The sequence below is a fragment of the Rhinopithecus bieti genome, unplaced genomic scaffold, assembly GCF_001698545.2.
Source record: "Rhinopithecus bieti isolate Rb0 unplaced genomic scaffold, ASM169854v2 scaffold_31823, whole genome shotgun sequence".
Classification (NCBI taxonomy): domain Eukaryota; kingdom Metazoa; phylum Chordata; class Mammalia; order Primates; family Cercopithecidae; genus Rhinopithecus; species Rhinopithecus bieti.
Window position 1 is genome coordinate 400,562 of NW_016814121.1, and position 10,290 is coordinate 410,851.

Consider the following 10,290-nt stretch of genomic DNA (forward strand, 5'->3'; position numbering starts at 1 on the left):
AGAAGAAGAAGAAGAAGAAGAAGAAGAAGAATTGGGTGTTTGGAAGGTCCTTGGAGACTGAAAGGAGCCCTTTGCAGGTGGCAGTGCAGAGACCAGCACAGACCCTGGCTCCCGGCAGCCGGGGCAGTGTTTGTGGCTGAATGAATGAACAGGTTTTGGAGGCCAACATGGCCTTCAGAGGTGGTGCAGGGCTGTGGCAGTTTCTAATATTATTGCACAGTCTCTGCTAATAACAACAATAATAATAATAATAGCTAACATTAGTGGAGCACTTACTCTGTGCCAGCCACTATTTTGTTTTTGTTGTTTTCAGTGGCAGGGTCTCGCTCTATTGCCCAGGCTGGAGTGAAGTGGTGTGATCGTAGCTCACTACAGCCTCGACCTCCTGGGCTGAAGCGATCCTCCCACCTCAGCCTCCCAAGTAGCTGGGATTACAGGTGTGCGCCACCATGCCATGACCAGCTATTTTTTTTTTTTTTTTTTTTTTGAGACGAGTCTGGCTGTGCCCAGGCTGGAGTGCAGTGGCCGGGTCCAGCTCACTGCAAGCTCTGCTCCCCGGTTTGACGCATCTCGCTGCCTTCAGCTCCCGAGTAGCTGGGAGCTACAGGCCCGCGCCACCCTCGCCCGGCTAGCTTTTTTTTAATATTTAAGTAGAAGACTGGGTTCACATGTTAGGCGCAGGATGGTCGAACTCGCTGACCGGTCGTGATCCGCGCCACTCGGCCTCCCAAGTGCTGGATGAAGGCTGAACCCGCGGCCCTGGCGCAGCTACATTTAAGTTTTTGGTAGAGAGGGGTCTCACTACAATTGCCGCAGGCTGGCTTAAGCTCTTGGCCTGCAAGGGCAACCCTCGTGCCTTCGCTCCGCAAAGTGCTGGGATGGCCAGACATGAGGGGCCACTGTGCCCTGGCCTTTTTCTTCTTCTTTAAGCGACACCAGGCATGTGGGTTAGGCCCCACTCTAATGACGCTTCATTTTAACTTAATTACGCAGTTTGCAAGACCCTATCGTCCAAAACATCCACACCTAAAGGCATTAGTGGCCCTAACTGGGGGGTTAGGACTTCACATACGAAGTTTTGAGAAGACTGATCTCAGCCAATAAAACGCATCAGCACCTCCCGCTGATGAGGGGGCCTGTCAGAAACGCACCCAGGAGGGCCTACTGAACAGGATAGGCATCTTTAGCAAAATCCCAGGCATCTCGAGTGCACCTAAGTTAGGAAAACGCCAGGGCTGTGGCTTATTCCGTGTATCTCGGCACTCTCGGGAGGCCGAGTTGGGGGATCACCTGAGTCAGGAGTTCAACGACCAGCCTGAGACAGACATGAGTGAAACCCGCCACTCTACTAAATAAAATTGAGCTGGGCGTGGTGCGGTGCTTGTAGTCGCCAGCACTTGGGAGGCTGAGGGCGAATTGCCCAAGGTGAATGACCAAAACTGTACGCACTGTAGCTAGGCGGCAGAGCGAACTACCGCAGCTGAAAAAAAAGTTAAAAACCGCAAAGAACAGAAGACCAGGAGAAAGAGCATGAACTGTCTAAGAAAATTAGCGACAGGTGTAGTGGCATATGCCTGACATCCGCAGCTATAAAGGAACTGAGGCAGGAAATTGGCTATAACCAGGGCTGCAGACTGTGATACGTCACTGACTGCTAACACAAGCAAGACTCCTTCTCCAATAAAAAAAAAAGTGAGAAAGGCGAACAAGACAAAAATAATTGGGAGGCAAAACGCACGGAAACAGCGGGCACCAGAGACTCCAGGATGCCAGACCTGTTCTGGAGACCCCAGATGGCCCGCAGTGCCCACTCACGCCTGCCCTCGCTCTGCCCCCAGACAATCACGCCCGCCATCATCCTGCAAGCGTACCGGCTGCCATTGCCACTACGAGAAGACCTCGGGCACCTGAGATGGCTCTGGCCATGGGGGGGGACGTGGGTTGAGGTCGTGCAGAAGAGGCAGAGCGGTCAGATCCGCCCTACGGGCTCCTTGCCCTGGATGCTCAGGAACCCACCAGCCACAAGCACGCTGCCAAGGCCAGGCAGCCTGCCCTGGGGGACTCTGGCTCCTTTAGGGGCCCTGAATGTCCTCCCCACACTGCGAGTCGCCCTCTCTCTGAGTGTGCACCCTGCAATGGCTGTGGGCATCTGTGCATGGCAGGTCGGGGTGGTGCATGTCTGAGTGTTCTGTCTGGGTGGGTATGGGACTGTCTGCTCATTATGAAGTGGGCTCAGAGCTATGATTCTGTGAGCATATGTGCATGCATGCATGTGACCTCGTTGTCCAGTGAGGTGAAGGTGATATTTCCAAATCTGAGCATTGGACATCGGTGTATCTGTGTCCCTGTGTCCTTACCGTCCCTGATGGCTGCAGGGAGCCTCCGGGTCCCACCCCTCAGTCACATTCCCGCATCTCTGGCACAGGTTGGTGGTTCTGTCAGATGAAAGCAAAGCGAGGCTGGATCCCAGCGTCTTTCCTCGAGCCCCTGGACAGTCCCGACGAGACGGAAGACCCTGAGCCCAACTATGCAGGTGTCCCCTGCCCTCCCAGGCCATAGGGGTGTGGGAGAAAGGGGCAGGCGGGACCCAGGGATGTTGAGTGACTGCTTTGGAGTCTGGGCTGGTTGCTGGCTTGGCAGAAATGTCAGGGCTGAGACCTCATCTTCTCTGGCTTGGGGGGCCCTGGCAGGTTTCGATGTCCTTGGTCCGGACAGGGAACCAGGAGGAGGAGCAAACGATGGGGGAGGGTGGGAGGTCAGTTATGTCTATGGGCATGTGGTCAGGTACAGTGGGAAACTGAAGGACGAGCAGACCTTAGGCTCAGGAAGGAGGGCTGCCTGGAGGTGGGGGCGTCATCACTGACCAGAAAGGGAAAACTGGCAGTGCTGGGGCTGAACGCGGCCTGCATTGAGCTTGAAAAAAAACTATAATAGAATTGGTTACCATTTTATTTTATTTATTTATTATTTATTTATTTATCTTTGTTGTTGTTGAGACAGCATCTCACTCCCTTGCTCAGGCTGGAGTGCAGTGGTGTGATCTCGGTTCACTGCAATCTCTGCTGTCCTGGTTCAAGTGATTCTCCAGCCTCAGCCTCCCGAGTAGCTGGGATTACAGGCATGTGCCACCACACCCACCTAATTTTTGTATTTTTAGTAGAGACGGGTTTCACCATGTTGACCAGGCTGGTCTCGAACTTCTGACCTCAGGTGATCCACCTGCCTCAGTCTCCCAAAGGGCTGGGATTACAGGTGTGAGCCACTGCCCCTGGCCTGGTTACCCACATTTTAAAATGACGTGATTTCACCCTTTTATGTGGATTTACAGTGTTTTTTTTTGTTGTTTGTTTGTTTGTTTGTTTGTTTTACAAAGTCTGGCTCTGTCAACCCAGGCTGGAGTGTAGTAATGTAATCTCGGCTCACTACAACCTTCGCCTCCTGGGTTCAAGCAATTCTTCCGCCTCAGCCTCCTGAGTAGCTGGGATTACAGGCGTGCACCACCACACCAGGCTAATTTTTGTATTTTTAGTAGAGATGGAGTTTCACCATGTTGGACAGGCTGGTCTCGAACTCCTGACCTCAGGTGATCCACCCACCTCGGCCTCCCAAAGTGCAGGGATTACAGGCAGGAACCACCTCGTCCGGCCTGTGGCTATTGTTTAAACACTGGGAAGGCCTGCAGCCCCCAGGCCGACAGCCACAGCCAAGCAGTTCCCAGTGCCACGTGGACAGGTGCTCCACCCACCTACTCATGGCTGGTCTCTTGTCATATTTAGGTGTCTGGACAGACCTTCATCGTTGTGGAATCTGGTCCCCGGAGTGGGTGGCAATGAATGGGAGTGGACAAGCTCACCTGGGTGTAGGGGGCAGAGGGCAGAAGTCCAGAGTGTGCCCCCAGAGAGGGTGCCAGCAGGAGCTTGCCGAGGGAAACCGGGATGGAGTAGGAGGATGGAGGGAGGAGACCCAGAAGAGGGGGAACTGTGGGCCCTGGGTGGGTCTGGAGTGCCTGGAGGAAGCCCAGGTGCAGAGAGAAGAAGACGGGATGGGTGGCGAGCCCCGGGCTGGCCAGATCTCACACCGTGCTCTGTGCCCCCGCCGTGGACCAGGCGAGCCGTACGTTGCCATCAAGGCCTACGCTGCTGTGGAGGAGGACGAGGTGTCCCTGCTCGTGGGCGAAGCTGTTGAGGTCATTCACAAGCTCCTGGACGGCTGGTGGGTCATCAGGTAGGAGGGCTCCACTCCATCCAGGGCACCCACCCGAGTCAGCCCCAGCCACGGTGGGAGTGTTTGGGTATCTGGGGTGACTTGTCCCTGGGACTCTGGGTAAGCCACTGCCCCTCTCTGGGCTCAGTTTCCATCTCAGTAGCAGGGAGGGGTGAGCCCACCCTGGCCTGTCTTGTGGGGATCTAATGTCCTTGTCCAAGTGCATGCATCTTTGTGATTTAGGATCTTTCCCTAACCACTTACTATTATTCCTTCTCTGGCAACATGGTGAACTGTTGTATAAATAATTACATTCCTGGCTGGGCGCAGTGACTCAGGCCTGTAATCCCAGCACTTTGGGAGCCTGAGGCAGGACGATCATGTGAGGTCAGGAGTTTGAGACCACCCTGGACAACATGGCAAAACCTTGTCTCTACTAAAAATAGAAAAATTAGCTGGGTGTGGTGGTGGGAGCCTGTTATCCCAGCTACTCAGGAGGCTGAGGCAGGAGAATTGCTTGAACCCAGGAGGCGGAGGTTGCAGTGAGCCGAGATCGCGCCATTGCACTCCAGCCTGGGCGACAAAGAGCGAAACTCCATCTCAAAAAAAAAAAAAAAAAGATTACATCCTTTTATCAGTCCTTTTTCTTTTAAAGCTTTCTTGTGGTTCAGTGCGGTGTCTCATGCCTGTAATCCCAACACTTTGGGAAGCTGAAGTGGGAGGATCACTCAAGGCTACAAGTTCAAGACCAACCTGGGCAATGTAGGGAGACCCCTGTCTCCACAAAAAAAATGTAAAAATTAGCTGTACGTAGTAGCGCATGCCTGTAGCCCCAGCTACTCAAGAGGCTGAGGTGACAGGATTGCTTGACCCCAGGAGTTGGAGGCTGCAGTGAGCTATGACTGCACCACTGCACTTCAGCCTGGGTGATGGAACAAGACTCTGTCTCTTAAAAGAAAAAAAAAAAAGCTTCCATTGCAATTCCCATCTGTGTATCCTCCAAATGAATGCAGAAATACTAATTTTTTTTTTCTTTCTGGTTCTGGGGATCACAGAATTCTAGTGGCTGGTGGAGCCATTTCCCTGGAGCTGCAGGGCCTCCCAGGTCCTTTCCTGTGTCTTCATTTTTTACAAATTTATTTATTTTTTGAGACAGGGTCTTGCTCTGACTTCCAGGCTGGAGCACAGTCATAACTCATTCAAGCGATCCTCCCGCCTCAGCCTCCCAAGTAGCTGGGACTACAGGTGAGCACCACCACATCCGGCTAATGTTTTTTAATTTTTTTGTAGGGATGGGGTCTCACTATGCTGCCAAGACTAGTCTTAAACTCCTGGCCTCAAGAGATCCTCCTGCCTTGGCCTCCCAAAGCACTGAGATTACAGGAATGAGCCTCCATGCTGGGCCTTTGCTGGCGTCTTGAGAGCCCCAGGTCACAGGACCAGCCTGGCGCCCTGCTGCAAGCTTATCTTAAAGCTAGGACCACAACATGCATACCTGCAGCCGGGCCGTGGGCCAGAGGGCTTTGAGGCAGCATTTCTCAGCCTTTTAGACACACACTCCGTTAACTCCCATCCTGTGTCCTTGATAATCTTCTTGTGATCCTCCCATCAGCCAAGAATTAGGGTTTTATGTGAACCTTGTATTATGCAAAGTTTTGGTTTTTTTTTACTCCTAAATATAATATTGAGAATAGAAGGAAAGTCTTTTCAACAAATGGTGCTGGAACAGGTGGATTTCCATACTGAAAAAAAAAAAAAAAGCAAAAAACAAACCCAGACCCCTACCTCACACTGTGCACAGATGTTTACTTCAGATGGATCACAGGTTTATCCCAGAGTAAAACCTGAAACTAAAAAGCATTTGGGGCTGGACGGGGAGCTCACACCTGTAATCCCAGCACTTTGGGAGACTGAGGCGGGTGGATCACTTGAGGTCAGGAGTTCGAGACCAGCCATGACCAACATGGTGAAATCCTGTCTCTACTAAAAAAATACAAAAGTAACCAAGCGTGGTGGCACATGCCTGTAATCCTAGCTACTTGGGAAGCTGAAGCAGGAGAATTGCTTGAACTTGGGAAGCAGAGGTTGCAATGAGCCGACATCACACCATTGCACTCCAGCCTAGGCAACAAGAGCAAAACTCTGTCTTGGGGTTGGGCGGGGGGAAAGTATTTGGAAGAAAGCACAGAATTTGGTAGCTTGGAGGTAGGCAAAGTTTCGTAGGAGACAGAAGGCAGTTAACATAAAAGAAAAATTGGTGGTTCCGGCGTGGCCATTTTCGTTGCTGGTGTTAAGTTGTGGTGGTTGCTGGTCAGTAACAGCCAAGATGCTGCGGAATCTGCTGGCTCTCCGTCAGATTGGACAGAGAACCATAAGCACTACTTCCCGCAGGCATTTTAAAAATAAAGTTCCAGAGAAACAAAAACTGTTCCAGGAGGATGATGAAATTCCACTGTATCTAAAGGGTGGGATAGCTGATGTCCTCCTGTATAGAGCCACCATGGTTCTTACAATTGGTGGAACAGCATATGCCATGTATCAGCTGGCCGTGGCTGCATTTCCCAAGAAGCAGGAGTGACTTCAATCATCCCAGCAATCACTTGGTTCAGTTTCATTCCGCTCTCTATGGACCAGTAATCTGATAACCGAGCTCTTCTCTGGGGATCAATATTTATTGACTTGTAGTAAGTGCTGCCAATAAAGCAGTCTTTACCATGAAAAAAAATAAAAAATAAAAAATAAAAATAAAAAATAAAAAATAAAAAATTATTTTGGGAGGAGGGGGCATTTCCAGTGATGAGCAGAAAACCTGGTAGACAAATCCTTAGAGCTATAACACTAGGACTTTTATTTGTAAATACAACTGCACTATGTGATTTTAAGGATAAATGTGTATTTTATTTATTTGAGACAGGGTCTCACTCTGTNAAAAAAAAAAAAAAGAAAAAAGGAAAATTGGCAAATATAATCTGCCAGTGTCTTCTTTTTTCTTTAATTGTTTTGGGAGGTAGCAATAGAGGTCTTGCTATGTTGCCCAGGCTGGTCTCGAACTCCTGGCCTCAAGCAATCCTCCCACCTAGATCCCTCAAAGTACTGGGATTACAGGCGTGAGCGACCGTGCCCTGCCCATTATTGCCAATGTCTTATAGCAAATACCTGTTCCCTGCGGTGACCTGGATCTGCTAACCTCCGCCCCTGCATAGACTGTGGAAGGATTGCTGGAAGGGTCTCAGTTGCACAGACCAGGAAACTGAGGCCCACAGAGGCAGGTGTCCGGTTGTTTGCAACCTCTCAGCCTGACCTAACCCCAATTGTTCAGAGAGAGCCCTGAAACCCCCTCCTCTGAGCGTCCCCCAGGTGACTGCCCCAGCCTCAAGGGCTGCTTCTGTTGCAGGAAAGATGACGTCACGGGCTACTTCCCCTCCATGTACCTGCAAAAGTCGGGGCAAGACGTGTCCCAGGCCCAACGCCAGATCAAGCGCGGGGCGCCGCCCCGCAGGTGAGCGGAGTTCCCCGGGGCTGGGCGGGGTCGAGGGGGGGGCACCACGGTTTCGCTCTGTCTAGGCAGCTTGGCAGTGCCGGGGCGGGGGCTCTCAGCGGCAGGAGAGGCAGAACCCTCACCGGGGAAAGGGGCTGGATGCGCCTGGCCGCGGTATGGGGCTCATCGAGTCCCTGGGGGCAGGGGAGCGCTCGGGCTTTGACTACGCCCTGTCCCGCTGGGCCAGGTCGTCCATCCGCAACGCGCACAGCATCCACCAGCGGTCGCGGAAGCGCCTCAGCCAGGACGCCTATCGCCGCAACAGCGTCCGTTTTCTGCAGCAGCGGCGCCGCCAGGCGCGGCCGTCACCGCAGAGCCCCGGGAGCCCTCTGGGTGAGTGCAGCAGAAGGAGGAAGGCCGGGTAACCCTAGGGGCGGAGTCAGCGGGAGAGCGGCGGGGCGGGGCCAGAGGGCGGAATCAGAGGGAGAGGCGGGGACTGAAGGCGGGCCCAGAGGAGGAGCGGGAGCTAGGGGGCGGAGCGATCCCTAAGAGGCGGAGTCAGAGGGAGAGGCACGACCACGAGGCGAGGCCAGAGGGCGGAGCAGGAGTTAGAGAACGCGGCGGGGCGGGGCCAGAGATCACTGTGGGCGGGGCCATCGTTCGGGGCGGGGCTTCTGACTCGGCCCTGCTCTGCCCGCAGAGGAGGAGCCGCAGACCCAGCGCTCTAAACCACAGCCGGCGGTGCCCCCGCGGCCCAGCGCTGACCTCATCCTGAACCGCTGCAGCGAGAGCACCAGGCGGAAGCTGGCGTCTGCCGTCTGAGGCTAGAGCGCAGTCCCCAGCTAGCGTCTCGGCCCCTCCCGCCCCGTCCCTGTATATACGTGTTCTATAGAACCTGTTGTCTGGACGCCGAGGCCAGCCCCGGCCCCTGTCCAGCGCGGCTCCCGCCACCCTCAATAAAAGTTGCTTGGAGTGGACCGAGGCTCTGCAGGGATGCCGGGAGGGCCGGGCTCCGCCCCAGGGGTATTTCTAAGTTAAGGACAGGAGGTTGTGAGTTCTGCTAGGGGGAAGTTGCAAGAGTCGAGGTCTGGTTGCATATTGCCCTGGCCTTGGTCAAGAACAGGTTTGCACAAGGCCAAGTGCAAGAGGAACTCCCGGTTTCCTGCTGACCGTTTGGTCAGAAACCACCTGCTTGGACTCTGGCAGAAGAGTCCTGAAGATGGGTGGGCACAGTGCAGCGGGACAGCCCTGTCTCATGACAGGAGACAGGCTGCCATCCAGGGTACATGGGTGACCCTATAGCTGGGATAAAAAAAAATGTTATAACTTAGATCCTGGTGCGGTGGCTCACGCCTGTAATCCCAGCACTTTGGGAGGCCGAGGTGGGAGGATCGCTTGAGCTCAGGAGTTGGAGACCAGCCTGGCCAACATGGTGAAACCCCATTTCTACCAAAAATACAAAAATTAGCTGGGCGTGGTGGCACGCGCCCATAAGCCCAGCTACTGGGGAGGCTGAGGCATGAGCATCGCTTGAACCCAGGAGGCAGAGGTTGCAGTGAGCGGAGATGGCGCCACTGCACTCCAGCCTGGACTACAGAGCGAGATTCTATTCCAAAAAAAAAAAAAAAAAGTAACAGGTCCAGGGTGTCCTCTGTTGTTCACTGAGACTGTGCCCTGGTAGTGAGGTTGTACCAGAAAGCAAATATTCACTATGAACACATCCTCACCGCTCACCCTAGCATTGCTGCCAGCCCTGTGGCCTGAGAGCCTTTGCTCTGAGGGCAGGTCTTTCTGCAAAATGCAGACACGAAGGTACAAAGTGAAGCTGCCAGTCTTGCAAAAGAAGTAACTTGTCACGAAGGCCACGAGTGGCAGGGAGAGCTGTCCCACATATGCGGAAGTGGGTATGTGAGGATGGGGGAGCCAGGTCCCTTAGAGACAAGAGAAAATCATAAGGGGAACAGATATTTGTCAAGAGAATAGGCTGACCATCAAAGGACTGACAGAAGCTTTCAGAAAACCACTGGATGGCTGGGAATAGTGGCTCAGGCCTGTAATCCCAGCATTTTGGGAGGCCAACGTGGGTGAATCACTTGAGGTCAGGAGTTCCAGACCAGCCTGGCCAACATGGTGAAACCCCATCTTTACAGAAAACATAAAAATTAGCCAGGCGTGGTGGCGCAAGCCTAGAATCCCAGCTACTCGGGAGGCTGAGGCAGGAGAATCACTTGAACCCGGGAGTCAGAGGCTGCAGTGAGTCGAGATTGCTCCACTGCACTCCAGCCTGGGTGACAGTGCAAGACTCCTTCTCAAAAAAAGAAAAAAAAAACTTCGGGAGGCCGAGGCGGGCGGATCACGAGGTCAGGAGATCAAGACCATCCTAGCTAACACGGTGAAACCCCGTCTGTACTAAAAACACAAAAAATTAGCCGAGCGTGGTGGCGGGCGCCTGTAGTCTCAGCGGAAGGCTGAGGCAGGAGAATGGCGTGAACCCGGGAGGCGGAGCTTGCAGTGAGCCAAGATTGCGCCACTGCACTCCAGCCTAAGCAGCAAAGCGAGACTCTGTCTCAAAAAAAAAAAAAAAAAAAAAAAAAAAAAAAAAAAAAAAA

At 53.2% G+C, this 10,290-nt stretch overlaps 2 protein-coding genes across 2 annotated transcripts in view; both read left to right on the forward strand.

Moving 5' to 3' along the window:
- NCF1 (neutrophil cytosolic factor 1) overlaps positions 1 to 8,714 on the forward strand; it is a 17,653-nt gene extending 8,939 nt beyond the window's left edge. The window contains 8 exon segments of the mRNA XM_017849908.1: positions 1,839 to 1,874; positions 1,877 to 1,939; positions 1,941 to 1,968; positions 2,426 to 2,533; positions 4,107 to 4,224; positions 7,598 to 7,702; positions 7,929 to 8,074; positions 8,382 to 8,714. Of these exon segments, the coding sequence (XP_017705397.1) occupies positions 1,839 to 1,874; positions 1,877 to 1,939; positions 1,941 to 1,968; positions 2,426 to 2,533; positions 4,107 to 4,224; positions 7,598 to 7,702; positions 7,929 to 8,074; positions 8,382 to 8,503 (726 nt within the window). The 3' untranslated portion in view covers positions 8,504 to 8,714.
- LOC108513938 (cytochrome c oxidase subunit 7A2, mitochondrial) lies at positions 6,444 to 6,928 on the forward strand. The gene has a single exon (XM_017849907.1). The coding sequence runs from the start codon at positions 6,530 to 6,532 to the stop codon at positions 6,779 to 6,781; it is 252 nt and encodes an 83-aa protein (XP_017705396.1). The 5' UTR covers positions 6,444 to 6,529; the 3' UTR covers positions 6,782 to 6,928.
- Positions 8,715 to 10,290: the final 1,576 nt, after the last annotated feature.

What these genes read in the sequence shown, in the direction of transcription:
- LOC108513938 (XM_017849907.1), top strand. Translation starts at nt 6,530, where the DNA reads ATGCTGCGGAATCTGCTGGCTCTCCGTCAGATTGGACAGAGAACCATA.